Source organism: Halichoerus grypus, chromosome 9 (genome assembly GCF_964656455.1).
Source record: "Halichoerus grypus chromosome 9, mHalGry1.hap1.1, whole genome shotgun sequence".
NCBI classification, from domain to species: domain Eukaryota; kingdom Metazoa; phylum Chordata; class Mammalia; order Carnivora; family Phocidae; genus Halichoerus; species Halichoerus grypus.
In genome coordinates, this window is record NC_135720.1 from 132978292 (window position 1) to 133000832 (window position 22541).

Below are 22541 nucleotides of genomic sequence, written 5' to 3' on the forward strand. Positions count from 1 at the left end.
TACATTTTCTTCTTTAGGGCAAGAAAAGTCATCAGTTTAGATTGTAGGGTATCTTGTTAAAAAGGAAGGAGGTTTATTTTTAAGAAACTCTTCCCCATGGAATCAGATAGTAAGTTTAATTTGGGGGACCAGTATTTGAAAATTTTTCAGATGGTGTTATATAATACAGAAAAATACCAAGTCACACAATTTTAACGTGTATTACACACAGATTGGTTTGTGAGCAAGCAAGCTGTGAGATGCCGAGTCAAACAAATTTCTTTACTACAGGAATTCCCAGAACTCGGAATGCACTGACATGTACCATAAAGCTCCACAAGGCAAACACAGGACAGAGTGTTCCTGGAACTTATTTGATCATGGAAGGTTTTGTCAGTGGCAATCTTCTCAGTCTAGAGTGTTTTTAAATTCAATTTCTGTATTTGTCAAAATAACGCATGTACATTCCTTAAGTCAACTAGTGCCCAGAGGGTTTATTTATGATGAGGATCAGAGTTCCTTGCCCCGGCTCTGTCCACCTTCCTGGCCCACTTTTCACAAGAAGCCACATTCCATTCTTTTGGCTATTTCTGGTATTTACCTCCATTATTTCTATTCTAATGTGCCAACACTGATAATTATTCATTTTGTTCTATTTTAAATATTACAACATATTGATCTCCTGCTGTGGAAGCCGAGGATGAGCTTTCTTTACTTGCTCCCTCGTAGCCCACAATACAGCAAGCTTCTCCACCATCTTTCCAGTAAGTTACAGCACAATTCCGGCCTAACTCCACGTTAGCTATTACAGAGTTCTATAAATACTGTTTGTAACTGAGTCATACGGTGTTTTATTTCTCTTGTTGTAAAACTGTGTTTTCCCCTAGTGTTAAGAGTTGCCTTGTTTGGCCCGTTTTTAAAACATCGTACCTATCACCAAAGACTTGCCGTCAGAGCTTACAAAACTCTCAATATGATCAAGCTTATCAGACAACCTATTAGCTTCATTTTCTTCCCTTGGAAACATTGCTCTTGCAATCCTCCAGAAGGTCTTCCTTCTTCAGTCTGGACTGCTTGCCAGGCCTGTTCAAACTTCTCTTTACCATCCCCCTGAGCATTCCCGTTGTTTTTCTTCTGAACTGGATGGATCCTCACTGCAATTCATGTCTCTTCTGTGTCCGTTCTTCCTTCTCCTTGGTTTACTCCCTTGTCGGTGGACCATATCCTCCCGCAGTTTCCTGATACGGTGTGTGCATGAATGAAATCTGAGCCCCTGTACGCCTGGAAATGACCATTTCCTCCCACTTGATGAAAATGTTGCTAAGTAAATGAAAAGTGAAAATCATTCTCCAGTTCTAGCGGTGCTGCTGAAAAGCTCACGTTTCTTTTGATTCCTGATCCTTAAGATTTTTCTGAAGACTTTTATGACCTCTATTCCTAGTGTAGTGAAATTTATAAAAATATGCATTGACAATGGATCTTTTCCCACTCATTTTGTCCGGTACTTGGTGGGCCCTTTCAAACTTATTCATACCATTCAGTTCTGAACAGTTTATATGGTATTAGTTCTTTAATAAATTTGCCTTTCCCCCCCCCCTTTCTTTCTGAAGCTTCTAGTAGTCAGATAATGAGACTCAGGAATGAATTCTCTAATTTTCTCAACATTCTTAGCTTTTCTTACCTTTGTGCTCTCTTATATAGAGGCCAAACATGATCTCCCAATGCTTCAGTTGAAATTTACTATTTCTGCTATCATATGTTTTATTTCTAAGAGCTCTTTCTTGTCTCTTATTATTCCTTTTCTGTAGTCTCCTGTTCATGTCTCATAAATGCAAAATGGTCTCTTACAAGGTGGCCTCATATATTATGATTTCTGTTTGTAAGTTTCCTTCTGCTCCCCTCATAGTCTCTCATTCCTCTGTGTTTTTTTTTAAATTATTATTACTTTATTTTCTATTTATTTTGGTTCCTTTCACTCTGGAAGCTTTCCTCCATTGGATATTATTTCTCAGCTATCCATTCATATTTAAGAGTGAGGCACCACAAAGCTGATTAGAAGTCATGTACACAAGTGTGGAGCTCAGCATGCAGGGTGCAAAGATGCAGACCCTGCTCTTTCATCAGAGCAGTCCCCCAAACGTCCACACGAGCAGGTGTTTTCTTTTGGGCTGGTCAATTTCTCAGATGAACCCTCCAATAATCTGCACAGGGGTGTACGTTTGGCTGCCAGACTTCTGGGAGCCAGTGAGGAAAATGGCCAAACAGCCCTACTGCGCGATATGCAGACTTCCACTGAACCCGTTTCAATATTCAGTTAACCATTAAACAACACAGGTTTGAACGGCATGGGCCCACTTATACGCAGATTTTTCTCTGATAAATACAGTATAGTACTGTAAATGTATTTTCCCTTATGATTTTCTTAGTAACATTTTTTTCTGTAGCTTACTTTATTGTAAGAGTACAGCATACAATACATACGACATACAAAGTATGTGTTAATCAACTGTTTGTTATTAGTAAGGCTTAACGCCCAAGTCAGTAACCAGCGGAGCCAGGACTTGGGTCTTCTGACTCTAAGGACACACTTTTTATACTACATAATTCTAACTCTTAAAAGACAAATACTCTGTCATTTCAATTACGTGAAACATATTAAGACCTGTTCAGTACATTTTGGCTTTCACTTAAATTATGGGCAATCCTGCTCTCCAAACACTAAAATTAATTTTCATTTTATAATATATAAATTATAATGCATTAATTAGAATACATTTAAGTCACTGGGTGAAAGTGAAAAGAAAGATATAAAACCTCATAGTTCCAAATTTTATTACTTTTTTTCTATCTAATAATCATCCTAGCTTATGAAAACCTGAAATTTAATTTTACATACTAAAGTATCAGATACCTGTTTCAAATAATCAATATTAACGCATATGGATAGAAAAACCACAATATTCACATAATTCTTGTGTTCAACTAGCTAGAAAACATAACTGGTACAAATACGGAATACCCATCGACTCAGCTGTACAAGTAATCATACAAGGCAGCCAGTGCTGGCCGCCTGACGCGGCATTCACCATGTGCTGAGCATTATTCTAAGCACTTTACCAACTGAATCCTTAACATAACCCTAAAAGGTCTTTTATTATCTCCATTTTACAGATGAGGAAACCACGTAACTTCTAGGGTTCACATGACCTGTACCCACACTGCCCAATTTCCTACAAAAATTTCCTAATTTGCCATTCTAAGCCTTCCTACTATGCTCCTTGAAACCTATTGTATTATAAACTTACATGATTAACACTTTCACAACAGAGTATTTCCCTACTTTTTCATTTAAAATTGCAGACCAGCCGAAACATCTCTAACTCAACCATCTCTAACTCTGCTATCTTGCGTTGTTCTCTTCCCTTCTGGAGAGAGAGTTCTTCATCTCTCATGCCCCATGATTCAGTCTGAAACCCCCTGGGTCCCAGCACTCATCCACTCGTTCTTTGACAAGGACTCCATTCTTAATGCTGCCACATACCCTCCTGATTTACCATCTCTGTAGGTAAATGTAGGTAAATGCAATTTACAGAAAGCACCTCCAGAAAAACTCACATACTTACAAACTTCTGCAGACAATTTTATCCGCAGCCCCCTTGGGGCTCCTTTGGAAGCTCTTCCACGTAGAGCCTGCACACCACCCAATCCCACCCCCACCTGGCCGTCTCTTAAAGGGTCTCTCCCTGAACTGCCTGTGTCGGAATCGCCTGAAATGCTTGTCTACAGCAAAACCACTGGAATTAGCTTGGGAATTGGGCTGGCCCATGATGGAGCCCAGGTGTTTGCATTTGAAACACTACCCAGGTGATTCTTATGGCTCATTAACATTTAAGACCCAGTCCTAGAAACACATGGACCTGATCCAAAATTTCAGAATACTGTTTCATCTCCGCCCCATCCTTTGGCTTTATTCTAGAAAACTATGAAGTCAGTGTGATAATCTACAATACCTACATATTAGCTTCACTTTCTTCCTCCTGTATACCAGTGACTGGCACTTCCTGTCCGTGTCAACAACCCAGTCCTCCCATACTGCCACACCCTCGATAAGAACACTTAAAACCAACAGGATACTCTGCCCAGCCGATCTTTCTTCCTCTCCCTCCAAATCTGCTCTCAGGCCTAAGCCCAACTCCAATCCCACGACCTGGGTTTTCTTGCACCATCACAAACCCCCCTCACGGCTCCCCTCCCTGCTCTGCGTGGGGCAGACCACGGACCATCTCAGGCACTCTCATCAGCTACCGTGGACCCTGCCCCGTGGACCGGAATTCCGAGCCTGCCCGAGGCAGCACTGCATGAGCTGGGATGCTGCAGCTGGTCCCACAAACTGTCACCCTTGGGCTTCTCTTCTGCATCCAGTTCCTATCCCCCAGCTCCATGACAACAGTCACGATTTTAACTAATACTTACAGAGCACTTTTTGTGCCTGATAGCTCTTACCTCATTCAATCCTCACAACAACCCTAGGAAGTGGGTATAGTATCATCCTCACTATCGGCTAGAGACACTGAGGCTAAGAGAGAGCAAGTAACTTGCTTACGGCCTCACAGCCAGTCCTTGACAAAGCTGAGATTCAAACCCCACGAGGCTTTTTCCCCAGCCTGGGCTCAGGTTCCTTTTCTTCCTGCTCTAATAATAAAGGAGGAGAAAAGAAAGAAAAGGAAAAAAGCAGCTCAGGATATGCCACTTGGAGACAATGAGGTCAGGGCTCCTGCTTTCTGGGAGAGCTTTGGCTGTCGCTCTGCTCCCCTCCACCTTTTATCCCAGCCTCAGCTTTACAGGGCTCATCTCCATAAAATGGCAACACACAGCGGTACCAAAATATAGATGTATCTCAAGGTCATGTTCTGGAAAGCTTATGAATGAGTTTCACATGTTGCAACCTTTTGTCTTTTATCAGCCCAAACTTATAAAGAACAGCATGTAAAATGAATACTGTTGACCAATTTTTCAAACTCACCTCTTATTTTTCTTGTAATTTTCCAATTGTTGGGACTGCATATGTTTGTATCTTTCTAATTCACACTGTCCACATAAATCCTCCAGATTCAACAGGTGGTTTTCGACTTCCTCAAAGCTAGCCTCTAAGTGAGCTGAAAGTACATAAGGTCCAAAAAAAATAAGAAACAAACGTAAAAAATCAGAATCCTTGATCATGGAGAAAAAAAAAGTGTTCAAAAGTTAGAAAGTTTAAAATGCTGAAATTGTTTTACATTTATTTAATATTCTTTATTAAGCATTCTTGAAGCAAAATAAAATACACTGACCAACTTTAAAATGTACTTCAAATTCTCTTGAGTTTATATTTCAAACATTTGCAAGATATAACTTTCCAAAATACTTTAAATATTCTATTAACCAGGATGATGAGGAAACAGAGCATCGTGATTAATCTAATGTGATATCCTAATGATCCCATAAACCACATGTGAATAATCAATTTTCACATGAGAATATAGCAAATTATAATTAACACAAATTATACCAAACGTAATTTAAAATTTGAGATTCCAAGTTACTTAAGCAGAGCATTTGTTTTGCCCTGGCAAATGATACACATCAATTTTCGTAAGTCACTTCAGAGCTGTACACATACTCAGTAAGCCCAGGTCACCGGGTGGTGGGGAAGAGACTCAGCTCTGCCCACCAGACCACTGTGGTCTCTACTGTGCCTCTAGGCCACAGAGCTTGGCAGCTTTACTGGAACGTGGAGATCATGTTCCAGTAAAAGCCTTCATTTAAGAGATTCGAGACCAAAGCCTGCAGAAATTAACTCAGTGCTTTGCCCAAGGTCACCTAGCGACTGAAGGGCAGCTGGAACAAACTGAGTCCCTCTTGCACTAAAAATAATTTTGAATTGATAGTGTGCTAGGTGAACCAAGACTTCATTATCAATTCAAAATAATTTTGAATTGATAGTGTGCTAGGTGAACCAAGACTTTGAATTGATAGTGTGCTAGGTGAACCAAGACAAGTTGTAGAAGTGAGGATTGGTTGTTTCCTCCGACAACAGAGAAGTTTTAGAGGTCAAAGATTTTAAAGAACTCCAACAGCACTGTGGCCATTTACCAAACACCACATGTGCCAGACACTGGGATACAAAGATGAAAAAGACAGTCCTTGTGCCAAAGAGCTCAAAGTAGGAGGAGAGATGTATTTCAATGACACCACATCCTGGCGGAGTGAGGTGTGCGGTGCTCGGGAAACTCAAGAGTGGAGTCTAACACAGATGAGGGAGGGGAGGGGAAGGTCCAGCAAGAGACTGACCCCCAAATCTGGAAGTCACAGCCACCCAGTGGGGAAGGGAAAGGGCAGCAGAGAAGGAGCGAGCTAGCTGTGCAGCCTTCCAGTCCTGCTTTCACATAAATAGCTAAATACAATTACGGCGCATCTAATTCCTTCATGTGTCCACTAGATTTCCACAGGACTTTCCAAATTAGCTTTTGTAGCATCTGGATTAGAAGCAAACTCCTCAAATTTCAACTTGCAGTTTTAGGTTTATTAGATGCACATTTTGGCCTGTTTGTAATCTTTGATCCAAAGGTCTGGCCAAATATCTATGCTATCTATAAAACCTCCCTCTTCTGTTTGGTAGGGCCTAGGGTTTAAAGACATGGATTTGGGGGGAAAATAAAATTTTGCTGAAAAATAAAAATGTGATGACAGTTTAGCAGTCCTTTTCAAAGACATTTCAGGTACTCCCAGATATTGATGGGTCACTGTAAAACCGTGGGAGGGCTGCAAAGGGCTGACGATCATGCAGTTCAAAACAGTTTTGAATCTATCTTCAGGGGCCACAAAAGACTGTTAATATATGTGATACGGGATTATGGAAAGCCTAACCTAAAACAATATGCAAAATCTAAATTTCAATCCATGAGGAATTAAATCCAAGATTTTTAATAATGACATGAATGGTACATAGAGGGTTTATGTGGGGGGGAAACCGGCAAAATGATGTTACTATATTCATTGCTGTTTACGTTATTTTTTGTTGTTGTTATTACACAAAACGGAAAAACAAGTAGGAGCCTCAGTCTCGGAGCTATGACTACTGACCCTGAAGCAGTATTCAGCTCATTCTGTTATAACTAGCTTGACGGGGTCTTAAAAGGTGATCATAGCTAATAGGATTATTTAAAAGGCTATTTCACTTTGATTAGTGATAAGAACTAGAATAATTAAATTTAATACGGAATCCATTTAACTCTAAGCTACTTGGCTCCTGCAGTATCATGCACATTACGTTGTTATCCTTAGCATACAGGGGACCAATTAGGAGGAGGGTTTCGAAGCACAGGCTTGGAAACCCCACTCTGCCCCTTACAATGAGGTGAGACATCTCATCTGTAAAAAAGGGCTAACAATTCACATCTTGCAAAGCTGTCAAAAGGTCCAATGGGGCAAAGTATATACTATATACTTACATATAAATATAAATACAAAGTATACCTAACTCAGCACTTGACAGTAATTTATAACTGATTATTAAAAATACAGGGAAAAAACTATAAAAATTAGCTAAGTTCCATAAAAGTCATTTACTTATTTTTTAAAAGATTTTGAGAGAGAGCGCGCACAAGCATACTCACGCAAGTGGAGGTAAGTGGAGGACAGGCAGACGGAGAGGTGGAGGGAGAGAATCTCAAGTAGACCCTCCACTGAGCAGGGAGGCCGATCTCACGACCCTGAGATCATGACTTGAGCCAAAACCAAGAATCGGACACTCAACCGACTGAGCCACCCATATAAAAGTCATTTAAAACTAATAATTTGGCATACCAGAAATGATCGTGATATAAACACCTACAGATATAACAGACCAAAATATCAATAAAATTTTCATTTTTTTTCTAGCAAACTTACATGCCTAAAAATTATACTCAAAACTATGTTGTTAGACTTAAGATCCCTTATAAATGAGGGGAATTAAATTTTAAATGATTTTGCTAAAAAGAAAATAAGTAATGGAATCAATAATTGTTCTATATTTGAAGACATATATATATTTTTTTACCTTTTTGATTTCTATTTGGACAGATGGCAAGTTCTATTTTTTTTATAGATATATTTTTTAAAGATGTTATATATTTATTTGCCAGAGAGACGGAAAGAGAGCACAAGCACAAGCAGGGGGAGTAGCAGGCTTCCTGCTAAGCAGGGAGCCTGATGTGGGACTCGATTCCAGGACCTTGGGATCATGACCTGAGCCGAAGGCCGAAGCTTAACCGACTGAGTCACCCAGGCGCCCCCAGATGGCAATTTCTATTTAGAGTCTAGCTCTGTTGGTTGACTAGAGAACTAATGAAGCCAGAAACTTGAATGAAATGACTTGATACCTAGTCAGGCCAATTCATTTCTCATGGAGAGAAATTCTCTTCTAGATACATACTGAACTTGCTACCCTAGTTCACTCTTGTGTTAATGGCGACCAAGTGAAATATGTGACTGGTTTAGTACCAAACCTGGAACTACTACTAAGAAACAAACTAGGGGCGCCTGGGTGGCTCAGGTCATGATCCTGCGGTCCTGGGATCGAGACCCATGTCAGGCTCCCTGCTCAGCGGGGAGCCTGCTTCTCCCTCTGCTGCTCCCCCTGCTTGTGCTCTCTCTCTCTCTGACAAATAAAATCTTTAAAAAAAAAAATACTTTGGAAACAAACTGTACATGCTTCTGAATTGACCAACAGCATCATATTCTTGTGTTTCTGAATAGCTAATCTAGATCTAAAATGCCTGGGAGACTCAGTGGCCATTTCATTGCTACCACCAAATTCGTATTTATGTTCTCTCCTCTAGGAAGTTAAAGGCTCCTGAGTACTTTAAGAATCCAGTTTAGAGGGGCGCCTGGGTGGCTCAGTTGGTTAAGCGACTGCCTTCGGCTCAGGTCATGATCCTGGAGTCCCTGGATCGAGTCCCGCATCGGGCTCCCTGCTCGGGAGGGAGCCTGCTTCTCCCTCTGACCCTCCCCCCTCTCATGTGCTCTCTCTCTCTCATTCTCTCTGTCTCAAATAAATAAATAAAATCTTTAAAAAAAAAAAAAAAAAGAATCCAGTTTAGGGGTGTCTGGGTAGCGCAGTCTGTTAAGCGTCTGCCTTCAGCTCAGGTCATGATCTTAGGGTCCTGGGATCGAGCCCTGCGTTGGGCTCCCTGCTCAGTGGGGAGTCTGCTTGAGATTCTCTCTCCCTCTGCCCCTTCCCCCTGCTCATGCACTCACTCTCTCTCTCTCTCAAATCAGTAAATAAAATCTTAAAAAAAAAGAATCCAGTTTAACACCTTAACTTAGTATTCAGAAACCTATCACCCCCCAGCCCCACAACCTACTTTTCCAGTCTCATTACTACTTTCCTTCGGGACCATTCACCATTCTAAGACGACTCGTGCACATTCCTGTCTCTCTGACTCTGTCTACTCGTGAGATGCCTCTGCTTGCCTGCCCTGCCCCCTCTTCTGCACCTCCATACACCTCTGAACCTCACACAGAGCTTATACTCTGATATTATCAACTATTTATATATTCCTGAGCATTCTCTCAGGAAACAGTAAGGGTCTTAAGGGTAATAACTGTATGTTTGCATCTTTGTATCCCCTAATACCTAGTCTACTGAATTCAACTAAGAATGACTCTATCCCACTAAGACATCATATAATAACCAAAAAAGCAAATGTATGATTCATGTTCATCTAACTTAAATATTAGGAGCTTATGCTAAATTTTGTAAAAGGATGAATTAAATACGGGCAGAGAAGTTAGAAAACATTAGGCAACACTATGGTACTTTTGTTATTAATATGTCAGACCAGGCCCCTTATCAGTGAGTTAGAGCAGCAAAAGCAATAGAAATTTTCCATTTTAACTCTTAAATGGCTTGAAATCAGGAATCAAATATAGAAGAACTATATCGACAAAAATAAATGTTCTTCCCTTTTTACATTAGAAACTTTTAAAAATCCCTTTAAATAATTACAACATATATATGTGATGAGTACTCTGAATATTTTATATTGCATTTAAATGGCAGAAAATGAACGTCCCGGTCACAAACTGCTCATTTCCCATTACAAAATGAATCATGTATGTGAGTTAGTTGGTGACCCAAACTTAGAACGCACGCACATAAAACACTAGCAGGGCCCCACAGACACAAACATACCTTCACGAGAAGCTCACACCTGACCATTTTGCTCACTACACCAACAGCCTATGTCTCATTCAGCGACCAGTGGAAAAGAGAGGTGGAATTTTATTGTGAAAAGCCATGTGGGAATGCCTGACAACAGTGCGGGGAAGAGCTTCAGAAATCCTTGCTGAGGGGCGCCTGGGTGGCTCAGTTGGTTAAGCGACTGCCTTCGGCTCAGGTCATGATCCTCGAGTCCCAGGATCGAGTCCCGCATCGGGCTCCCTGCTCAGCAGGGAGTCTGCTTCTCCCTCTGACCCTCATGATCTCTCTATCTCATTCTCTCTCTCAAATAAATAAATAAAATCTTTAAAAAAAAAAGAAAAAGAAATCCTTGCTGAGAAGACCGTCCCGGAGGAAGAGCGATTCTGGTTGGAATTTTTCTTTGTGCCATTTGTTTGAAATACATATCTGCAGTGTAACCGCTTATATATGAAGAATGGGGTGGCACACTAAAATTATTTCATACTTGAGTACTTTTCTAACAAAACAATTAGCCTTGAGGAAGAAAGAAATCTTCTTTGGTTGCAAAGCCAGAGGTCACAGAGGCCAGGTACTAAAAGGCTTGAAAGATCCTTCAAATGCTTACATTACCCTTTTATGTAATAAGATAATACACAATGATGCTGCGGTAACAAGGAACTTTAAGAAGTGCATTAGCTTGCAAATGCCGTTATGGCACGAACGAGATCTGGGTGGCACAGGAAAAGGTGTCTAAAGAGTTAATGTTCCTCCTCCCAGAAAGGAACCTGAACAATAAAATAAACCTAGTTTACAAAACACTTGTAGCTGGGGCAGCCTCCCTGCCAGAGCTCTTAAATTCCATAAAGACAGCAAAACAACAATGTATCAGGTTAGGTCAGATCAAAAGAAAGATACAAACTCAGTCTATGGCTGTCACTCTTACAGCACTCTGTTATCTAAGAATTCACAGATTCTTCTGTTCTGGAAGAAGAGAACAGTCTTTTTGAAGTAGGTCACTTAAACTAAGCAAGAGCAAAAACTCTGAAGAGCCCTTGACATTTGAAACTTCAATAAAGGAATAGGGTTAGGCTACCCTCTAGTGGAAGTTCAAGAGAATTCAATACTTTTCACACATTTTACCAGTTTTATGATAAAATGCACACTGGTTATTTCAGAAGAAGGACGAATCTGGTTGACAACATTCCATTTTTTCTCCTTATACATGATCTACCAATGACCAGATTACAACACTGTTCATCTACCACATTTCATGCGGTGGCTTTGCATTCTACCCAATTTTACAGGATAAGCTCAATTGCATTAACATCCATCCAAACCCTTCTATCAAAGAAGAGTGGTTTTGTAAATTTGCAAAGGCTAGAGAGACTTCCACTAGAACGTCGGCATCTTGATGGCAGGTACCCAGTCCTGTTCAGTGTTGTAGTCCCCAAGCCTACAAAGAGCCCCATGGCACACGGTAGATGTCTCATTAGGTACTAAGCACCGAGCTGAGTGCTCTCCTTACATCTGTCATCTCGTTCAACCCTCCAACTACCCTCTGCGCCAGGAACTCTCATCCTCTTTCTGCAAAGAAACAAGCTTGGAGCGGTCAAGAAGCCTGCATGGGGTCTCACAGGAAGTTGTGGAACTGGGATCCAAACCCAGATATGAGAGGAGTCCACAGCCCTTATTCTCCAGTTCCCAGCATATCTTCATCATTTTTTTTAAACGTCAAACTACCAGTAATTATCTATTACACAGGCTTAATGTAAGATGAATGGATCACACTCCATTTGAAAAAAAAAAAAAAAATGAAGGGATTATCCAGTCTTACTTCACAATTCCTGGGGGATCATGTAATCAGGAGTCATATTTATTAAGCCATAGGATAAGGCATCTAAAAGCATCATCAAAGGTTCAGATTGCTCACATCACGTAAGTCCTTTACTCTGTAATAAGGACAGATAGTGTAGAGGGCAGAGCAAGACTAAAAAGGACGCGCAGCCCGGAAGATGGTGAAATTGACTGGATATGGTATCAGATCTGACAGGGAAAGAGCACAAAGTTCAAAGAAGTTAAGAAAATCCTGTGACTATATACAGGTCAGTTACTACTTCCTAGTTTTTAAAATTTTTTAAATTATTGCTTGACTAAGCCTTAATATTACGTCAAAGTATTAAGGTGGTAAGAGATATTTTGAGGCCACCAAAAAATAAAAGAATCCAGTAGTATATGAGCAAACATTTAAGACACTGGTTCCAATATCTAGGAATGATACATAAACTCAAAGGGCTGATATCCAAGATCTATAAAGAACTTCTCAAACTCAACACTCAAGAAACAAATAACCCAGTCAAAAAATGGGCAGAACACATGAACAGACACTTCTCCAAAGAAGACATACAAATGGCTAACAGACATGAAAAAATGCTCAACATCATTAGCCATCAGGGAAATACAAATCAAAACCACAATGAGATACCACCTTACACCAGTTAGAATGGCAAAAATTAACAAAACAGGAAACAACAAATGTTGGCGAGGATGTGGAGAAAGGGGAACCCTCTTACACTGCTGGTGGGAATGCAAGCTGGTACAGCCACTCTGGAAAACAGTATGGAGGTTCCTCAAGATGTTGAAAATGGAGCTACCCTATGACCCAGCAATTGTACTATTGGGTATTTACCCCAAAGATACAGATGTAGTGAAAAGAAAGGCCACATGCACCCCAGTGTTCATAGCAGCAATGTCCGCAATAGCCAAACTGTGGACGGAGCCGAGATGCCCTTCAACAGATGAATGGATAAAGAAGATGTGGTCCATATACACAACGGAATATTATTCAGCCATCAGAAAAGATGAATACCCACCATTTGCAATCGACATGGATGGAACTGGAGGGGATTATGCTAAGTGAAGTAAAGCAGAGAAAGACAATTTCATATGATCTCACTGATATGTGGAACATAAGGAATAGCAGGGAGGACCACAGGGGAAGGGAGGGAAAGCTGAAGGGGGAGAAATCAGAGAGGGAGATGTACCATGAGAGACTATGGACCCCAGGAAATGAACTGAGGGTCTCAGAAGGGAGGGGAGTGGGGGGAGGGGGTAATAGGGTGATGGGTATTAAGGAGGGCACACGTTGTGATGTGCACTGGGTGTTATACGTAACTAATGCATCACTGACACTACATCAAAAACTAATGATGTACTATACTGTGGCTAACTGAACATAATAATAAAAAAATGAATTCATACACTACATTCATGATATAGATATATGTTTATATAACCTACCCCACCAAATCTGGCTTTAAAATATTTTCCTATTGTAAAGAATATCAGCACCCGGTCCAAGACGTTTAAGTTGCTTACCTAAAAGCCTCAATTTGAAAACACCTCTCTATGGGGCTTACTCTAAGTCAACAGATACGAGGCCTTCACACTTCCAGTTTTGACTATCTGTTCTACAGTTAGTCATTCATTACTAAGTATAAATATCAAACAAATAACAGCAATACAGTGAAAACCAAAGGTAGCGTGTATTTCAACTGCTAATGGTAATTCAGACTGGCAATATATATGAAAACCACCTAGATTTTAGAGGTATCTTTTAAGCAAACAAAATTCACTCTTCAAAAAGAGCTCAGTACAAGCACCTCGTTTTACTGTGCTTTGCAGATACTGTGTTTTTTACAAATCCAAAGTTTGTGGCCACCCTGCACTGGGCAAGTTTATTGGTACCATTTTTCCAACAGCATTTGCTCACTGCATAGCTCTATATCACATTTTGGTGATTCTCGCGATAATTCAAACTTTGTTATTACTGTGGTGATCTGTGATCAGCAGTCTTTGATGTTACTACTGTCATTGTTCTGAGACGCCATGAACCACACCCATAAAAGATAGAGAACTTAACTGATAAATACTGTGTGTGTTCTGACTCTACCAATGGGCCGTTCCCCCATCTCTCTCCCTCTCCCGGAGCCTCCCTGGTCCCTGAGACACAACAATACTGAAATGAGGCCACAATAACTGTACAATGGCCTCTAAGTGTTTAAGTGAGAGGAAGAGTCACACATCTCTCACTTTAAATCAAAAGCTGGAAATGATTAAGCTCGGTGAGGAAGGCATGTCAAAAGCTGAGACAGGTTGAAAGCTAGGCCTTTTGTACCAAGCAGTTAGCCAAGTTGTGAATGCAAAGAGAAAGTTCTTGAAGGGAATGAAAAGTACTACTCTAATGATCCCATGAATGACAAGAAAGCAAAACAGTCATATTGCCAACATGGAGAAAGTCTGAGCAGTCTGGACCAAAGATCAAACCAGCCACAACATTCCTTTAAGCCAAAGTCTAATCCAGAGCCAGGCCCTGACTCTCTTCAGTTCTGTGAAGGAAATTCGGCTGGCAGAGGTTGGTTCGTGAGGTTTAAGGAAAGAAACCATCTCTGTAACACCAAGTGCCAGGTGAAGCAGCAAGTGCTGTTGGAGAAGCTGCAGCAAGTTCTCCAGAAGATCGAGCTGGGAGAGTTAATGAAGGTGGCTGCAAATAACAACAGATTTTCAATGTAGATGAAGCAGCCTTCTTTTGGAAGAAGATGCCATCCAGGACTTCGACAGCTGGAGAGGAGAAGTCAATGCCGGCCTTCAAAGCACAGGCTGACTCTCCTGTTAGGGGCCAAAGCAGCTGCTGACTTGAAGCTGAAGCCAATGCTCATTCACCTTTCCGAAAATCCTCAGGCCCTTAAGAATGATGCTAGATCTACTCTGCCTGTGCTCTCTAAACGGAACGACAAAGCCTAGATGACAGCACATCTGTTTACAACGTGGTTTGCTGAATATTTTAAGCCCACTGTCGAGACCTACTGCTCAGGAGAAAAAGATTCCTTTCAAAATATGACTGCTCACTGACAATGCACCCGGTCTCCCAAGAGCTGGTGGAGATGGACAGCAAGATATATGTTGTTTTCATCCCTGCTGACACAACATCCATTTTGCAGCCTGTGGATCAAGGAGTCATTTCAAATTTCAAGTCTTATTATTTAAGAAATACATTTTGTACGGCTAGAGTTGCCAAAGATAGTGATTCCTCTGGTGTATCTGGGCAAAGCAAATTGGAAGTCTTCCAGAAAGAACTCACCATTCTAGATTCCACTAAGAACATTCATGATTCGTGGGAAGAGGTCAAAATATCAACATGAACAGGAGTTTGGAAGAAGTCGATTCCTACCCTCATGGATGACTGAGGGATTCAGGACGTCAGTGGAGGAAGTCACTGCAGATGTGGTGGAAACAGCAAAAGAACTAGAGTTAGAGGTGGAGGCTGAAGATGGGACTGAGCTGCTGCCATCTCATGATCAAACCTCGTGAGGAGAGGCTTGTTATGCATGAACAAAGAAAGTGGTTTCTGGAGACGGAAGCTTCTCCTGGTGATGATGCTGCAAAGACTGTTGGAATGACAATGAAGGATTCAGAATATTACATAAACTTAGTTGATCAAGCAGCAGCAGGGTCTGAGAGGATGGACCCCAATTCTGAAAGAAGTTCTACTGTGGGTAAAATGCTATCAAACAGCATCACAAGCTACAGGGAAATCATTCATGAAAGTCAGAGTCAATGGATGAAGCAAACTTCATTACTGTCTTATTTTAAGAACGTGCCACAGCCACCCCACCTTCAGCAGCCAGCACCCTGATCAGTCAGCAGCCGGGAACATGGATGCAAGACTCTCTGCCAGCAGAAAGATCGCCACTTGCTGGAAACTCAGATGATGGTTAGCATTGTTCAGCAATGAAGTATTTTTTTAAAATATTTATTTATGTTAGAGAAAGAGAGTGCGTGAGAGCACGAGAGGGAAGGGCAGAGGGAGAGGGAGAGAAAATGTCAAGCAGACTCCACACTGAGCACAGAGCCCGATGCAGGGTTCGATCCCAGGACCCTGAGCTGAAACCAAGAGTCGGACACCCAACTGACTGCGCCACCCGGGCGCCCCAGCAATGACGTATTTTTTAATTAAGGTACATAATTTTTCTAGACATATGCCATTACACACTTAACAGACTACAGTATAGTATAAACATAACTTTTATAAAAGCTGGGAAACCAAAAAATTCCTTTGACTCACTTGACTGCAGTATCTGCTTTACGGCAGTGGTCTGGAACCAAACCCACAATATCTGAGGCCTGTACATTCTATGTTAAGGAAGACTTATATAAACTGCATTTCCCAAGCAGAATTACCTAGGAGAATAATTAGAATTGTAGCAAAATGCATTTACTCAGGAAAGTGGTATCAAACAAAGAACATCTATCAACAGAGTTTACTCCCAGCTAGGAAAAAAAGAAGGGAGGTTTTCCTATCTGCAAAGAAATACACAACCAATTTAAAGCAAATGACTCAGACAGATGCAGGAAGATAAGCCAAAATAAAGTGGCTAAAAAGAAAATCCCAAACGTCTCAGAGGCTCTTTCTCTAGTTAGCTATCAAAGGCTGGACAAGGATCATTACTATACCCACAAGAGGGAAGTGGGGCAGAGGACAATCACAGCTACTTTACATTTCTCTGAAGACCCAGGATCTCTTTTTCATGCCCCGCTTTCAGAAATAACAAAACACTGATACAGAAGGTAACCACGGCTCTCAGAATACGGTTCATGAGGGGCACCTGGGTGGCACGGTCTGGTAAGTGTCCAATTCTTGATTTCGGCTCAGGTGGTGATCTCAGGTCCTGCATTGGGCTCCGTGCTCAGTTTGAGATTCTTTCTCCCTCTTCCTCTGCCCCTCCCACTCATGCTCTCTCTCTCTCAAATAAATAATAAAATAAATCTTAAAAAAAAAAAAAAAGAGCATACAGTTCATGAGACTACTGACAGTTGCCATCCTGTCTCATTCCCCGCTCAGGACACCATCACTGTGACTGGGATCCTGGATCCACATCTTATTAACTGTGTGACCCTGAGCAGGTCAGTCTCTCTGAGCCTCACTTTCCTGAGCTGTAAAATGGGATGATAATAGCTACTTTTAAAGGGTTCATGTGAGGATTAAAGATAATGTTCGTAAAGCACCTCACAGTCTCTGACATATGATAGGTGCTGTAAATGTTAGTTACTGTTATCAGCAACAGCATCCCAAATACCATTCAGGTCCATTTCATCCACACACACAAAAAACTGTTTTATGATTTACTAATTACCAGTTTTGTAAATCATTTTGGTTTTGCCTAAGAAGGGTAATATTGAAAAACAGAAAGAAATGATAAGGTACCCGTACCTTCCTACTTATAAGACTGAATCAGGTTACTGGCCCAGGAAGTTTATCTCCCATGTAGATACTCCTACCTCTGATACGTCACTAAGATCTTAAGCTTGGTCAGAAAAGAGTGAGCCATGATATTATCCTATCATGTGGTACTATCAAACATAAAAGGGAATTTTTTGACTATAAGCCCAAGAAATAAAGAATATCAGCATAACTCATTCCAATGAAAACAAAAAAACATGAACTTCCACACCCTGATTTACCTGGATTTGTTTCATCTCTCAAGTGTTCAAGGAGGGAAAAAAAACACATTTCAAGATATGAAGCTTTAAGCAGACCTAATTTTTAAAGCAATAACTTCCAGAGTACATTCTACAACCAGAACAAAGTCACTATAACCCCTTTTATTTTATATATTTGTACTTTTTTTTTTTTTTTAAATTAGGCTCCACGCACAGCATAGAGCCCAATGTGGGGCTCAAACTCATGACCCTGAGATCAAGATCAAGAGTCAGATGCTTAACCAACTGAGCCACCCAGGCACCCCTATATATTTATACTTTTAAACTGAGATCCAATGTCACACACACAACCCTGAGTCACTCTAAGAACCAACAAATTATAATTGTGTTTCCAGAGCTGAACTGAGGCAGAAAAGGTTAGTGGTATATTTTGGAAATAATTTCTATACTTTAAAACTATTTCCTGTCCAATCCTCTGTTAATCAGACATGAAATTAACTATAAGTAACTCTTTTCCAAAAAATCATATTAACCAAGAATTTAATGTATTCCTAGAGGACTTTGAATTTCTCATTCCTAAAAGTGATGTACAGATACAAACATAAAACTCACTCAGATTTGCTGTCATGGATTCTAAATCTGCTAATAAGCCGGGAAGCTGTTGGAGCTGCTCCTGTAATTCGACCAGGCTCGTCCTCTTCTTTTCCCAGTGTGCTGAAAGCATAACCACCTCACTGTCCACCAGCTGCAACACAGAGAAGCAAGGGTAAGGTAAAAACAGATCTCAGGCACAAGGAAATGACAGTCGGCAGAATGAGAGTTACTCACTGTTATCTTTAAAACCCCTCTACTGAGTATCCACAACAGGACACCCCAGAGAAAACTGGAGTTGTTTTCTTTCTTAGAAAAGTACCTACTTAACATTCAGGGCAGAAAACCTCAAATTACTGCTTGTCTCACTGCATCTTAACTCAGATAAGAGAAAGTTCAGAACTGACCTTAGAAATCACTTCTAACTATACCCTGTTTTTAAGTAAACCATGTATTTGAAAATCCAAATCTAGAAAAAATAAATCAAAAACCCAACACTAACAACTGAAAAGAAAACAAAAACAACCCAAACCACAATTACCAGGTAATTATTTGCTTTACAAAAGGACTTTTTTGAACAGAAAAGTTACTGAACGCATGTAGAATATATACGATTCAATTTATATTTAAACAGGAACACACTGCATAAAGTAAGGTAAATAGTACTTGTACGTGAAAGAATTAAGGCAAGTGATGGATTCCGGAAAAAAGGAAAATAGCACTTATGTTAACAAAGAAGGAATTCAGCTGTAAAGGGCTCCTAATAGCAGGGCTGTGATATACTAGACTGGCCTGAAGGAATGCTAACTTCTTTTACTGAAGACTGTAGAGAAAATGACAGACATCAGTTTCTCCCAGACAATTTTGTTTTGGTCTTAACATGGTGGGAGGGAAAGGGCTTAGAATAAGATTTAGAAGGAGCAGGGAGAGGTCATCTTTTGAAAACACCACCAATGATAAGCAAGAATTATGAACGATAACCACAGCAGTACAATAAATACAAAGACTGCAAAATTCATTATATAACAGAAGAAAATGCATTTGAATTTTACCTGTAAATCAGAGTTCACAGTTAAGTTTAAAAAAAAAAAAAAAGACTTATTTTACATATTCCAAGATTAAGATTTTTCTGGAGTTAGAACATGAATACCACAAATTCTTTTTTTAAGACTTTTTAAAAAGATTTTATTTATTTGAGAGAGTGAGAGAGTGCGTGCACATGTGCGCACACGAGCATGGGGGCAGGGGCAGAGGAACAAGCAGACTCCCTGATGAGCGCAGAGCCCCATGCAGGGCTTGATCCCAAGACCCTGAGATCATGACCTGAGCCAGAATCAAGAGTCAGATGCTTAACTGACTGAGCCACCTAGGCACCCCTGAATACAACAAATTCTTACTGAATCCCCCTAAGGTAACAAAGAACTTTAGAGAAATAAAAATACCAAAATTAGATGCAAAATTATTTGTATGTGGTTCTAGATTGCTTCGGTTTCTACATTTTAATATTCTAGAAATTCCCAACATGGCAACAAAAGAACTAAGCTCTGACAGAGAGGTTAAAATACGCCTGGTTTCCTTACGGTGTCCCCTGGTTCGCACACCTCCCCACTGCTTTCCAGCCCACACTGGAGAGAAGACCACATCACCTCTCCTGGACAAGCTTCTGCTGAGCTGGAGAGGTGACACCAAGCTTTACTCAAGCTGCACTGCTCATTAATTTTGTATACTTAAAAACGCCTATTGCCAACCAGTTTTATAAAGATGCCTAAGAGTAGTTTAAGAAATGCTGAGCAACGCTGACATATCTAGCTGTGCAATAATAAGGAAATTAAGGCTTGACACAAGGATCTGCATTCATAAAATTCATCTGTACAAACTTCTACTGACCACTCCCTGTCTGCCAGGCACTGTTTAGGCTATGGAGATGTAATGGTGAATGAAACAAAACAAATCCTGCCCACTTCGTGTTTATAGCCTCGCAGCAGTCTCCCAAATTCTCTTAGCTTCAGTTTTTAAACTCTAAAAAAGAAAAAATAATTCCTATATCACAAGGGCTGAATTGAGGATAAATAAAATCTATTTTTCCTGATATATATTTTTTTTTATAAAGTCAGTTAAATCTTAACTACCCTGGTTAATTAGGTTAATTTGAAAAAATCGAGAACAATTTTTTGATATTAACCATTTCTTACTGAAAATTAAAGTGCAATATCAGTATTATAACAACTGCAATCTAGTTCATGACTTCCACAAAACTGAAAATTATACTCTCAATACAGGATAGAAGAAGCATACACAGAAAAATAAAAGAATACATTTAAATAAAAATGCCATTTTTATTTAAAAGAATGAAAGAATGAACGTATTCTCAGAATCATTATCGATAATTATGCAATACTAAAAACATTTTGAGCATTTTCTATGTGCCAAGCCCTGTGCTAAGCAATTTATATATATTATCTTGTTTAGACCACTTCTACTACCTCCATTTTACAGATGAAGACCCTAAGGTGTAATGAAGTTATGTCTCTTTCCCAAGGGCCACAGTGGACTGAGATCAATCCCACGGAATTTGACACTCAAGTCCAGGCCCTCAATCAGTATTCTAGGGATTGCGCTACAGGGGCGTGTGAAAGGAAGAAGTGAGAAGCTAGCAGAAAAAAACGTTCTAAAACACTTTACTTAAACTTTACTTAATAAGAAATGATCTATCACAAAAAGGCCAATTTTTCCGCCTCTAAATAAACAATTGTGAATGAAGCCAGCAAACACCAGGAAATCAAATTTAAGCAGTTAAGACAAACCCATAGCGCTTCATTCCAAAATTCCTTCTGGTGGACACTGCAGCAGGAGCATGAAGACAAAATAAGCTGAATACCAAACTCAACAGTTCAATGCTTTGGGGTACTTAATTTCATGTGATTTCCAAACAACTTCGTATGGTAAGTAGGGTAGGTGTTGTCATGCCATTTTATAGACGGGAAACTAACAACAGAGAAACTAAGTTAAATGCTAGAACTCATACAGGAATTCAGCAAAGTGGCAGGGTATAAAATGAATGCACAGAAATCAGTTGCATTTCTATACACTAACAATGAGACAGAAGAAAGAGAAATAAGGAATTGATCCCATTTACAATTGCACCAAACACCGTAAGATACCTAGGAATAAACTTAACCAAAGAGGCAAAGGATCTGTACTCTGAAAACTATAGAACACTCATCAAAGAAATTGAAGAAGAAAAAAGAAATGGAAAAATGTTCCATGTTCATGGATTGGAAGAACAAATATTGTTGAAATGTCTATGCTACCCAGAGCAATCTATACATTCAATGCAATCCCTATCAAAATACCATCAACATTTTTCACAGAGCTGGAACAAATAATCCTAAAATTTGTATGGGACCAGAAAGGATCCTGAATAGCCAAAGTAAAGTTGAAAAAGAAAACCAAAGCTGGAGGCATCACAGTTCTGGACTTCAAGCTCTATTACAAAGCTGCAATCATCAAGACAGTATGGTACTGGCACAAAAACAGACACATAGATCAATGGAACAGAATAGAGAGCCCAGAAATGGACCCTCAACTCTATGGTCAACTCATCTTCAACAAAGCAGGAAAGAATGTACAATGGAAAAAAGCCTCTTCAATGAGTGGTACTGGGGAAATTGGGACAGGCACATGCAGAAGAATGAAACTGGACCATTTCCTTACACCATACACAAAAATAGACTCAAAATGGATGAAAGACCTAAATGTGAGACAGGAATTCATCAAAATCCTTGAGAACACAGGCAGCAACCTCTATGACCTCGGCCTCGGTAACTTCTTGCTAGACACATCTCCAAAGGCAAGGGAAACAAAGGCAAAAACGAACTACTGGGACTTCATCGAGATAAATAGCTTTTGCACAGCAAAGGAAACAGTCAACAAAACCAAAGACAACCGACAGAATGGGAGAAGATATTTGCAAATGACGTATCAGATAAAGGGCTGTATCCAAAATCTATAAAGAACTTACCAAACTCAACATCCAAAGAACAAATAATCCAGTCAAGAAATGGGCAGAAGACATGAACAGACATTTCTGCAAAGACGACATCCAAATGGCCAACAGACACATGAAAAAGTGCTCAACATCGCTTGGCATCAGGGAAATCCAAATCAAAACCTCAACGAGATACCACCTTACGCCAGTCAGAATGGCAAAAATTAACAAATCAGGAAACGACAGATGTTGGCGAGGACGCAGAGAAAGGGGAACCCTCCT

At 40.2% G+C, this 22541-nt stretch overlaps 1 protein-coding gene across 3 annotated transcripts in view; it reads right to left on the reverse strand.

Moving 5' to 3' along the window:
- Positions 1–22541, reverse strand: part of DTNBP1 (dystrobrevin binding protein 1) — a 121975-nt gene that overhangs the window by 74677 nt on the left and 24757 nt on the right. For all 3 annotated transcript variants that reach the window (XM_036087268.2, XM_036087294.2, XM_036087285.2), the window contains 2 exons: positions 18293–18425; positions 5003–5135 (listed from right to left, as the gene is read on the reverse strand). In XM_036087268.2, coding sequence (XP_035943161.1) covers positions 5003–5135; positions 18293–18425 — 266 coding nt within the window. The remainder of the gene's footprint in view (positions 1–5002; positions 5136–18292; positions 18426–22541) is intronic.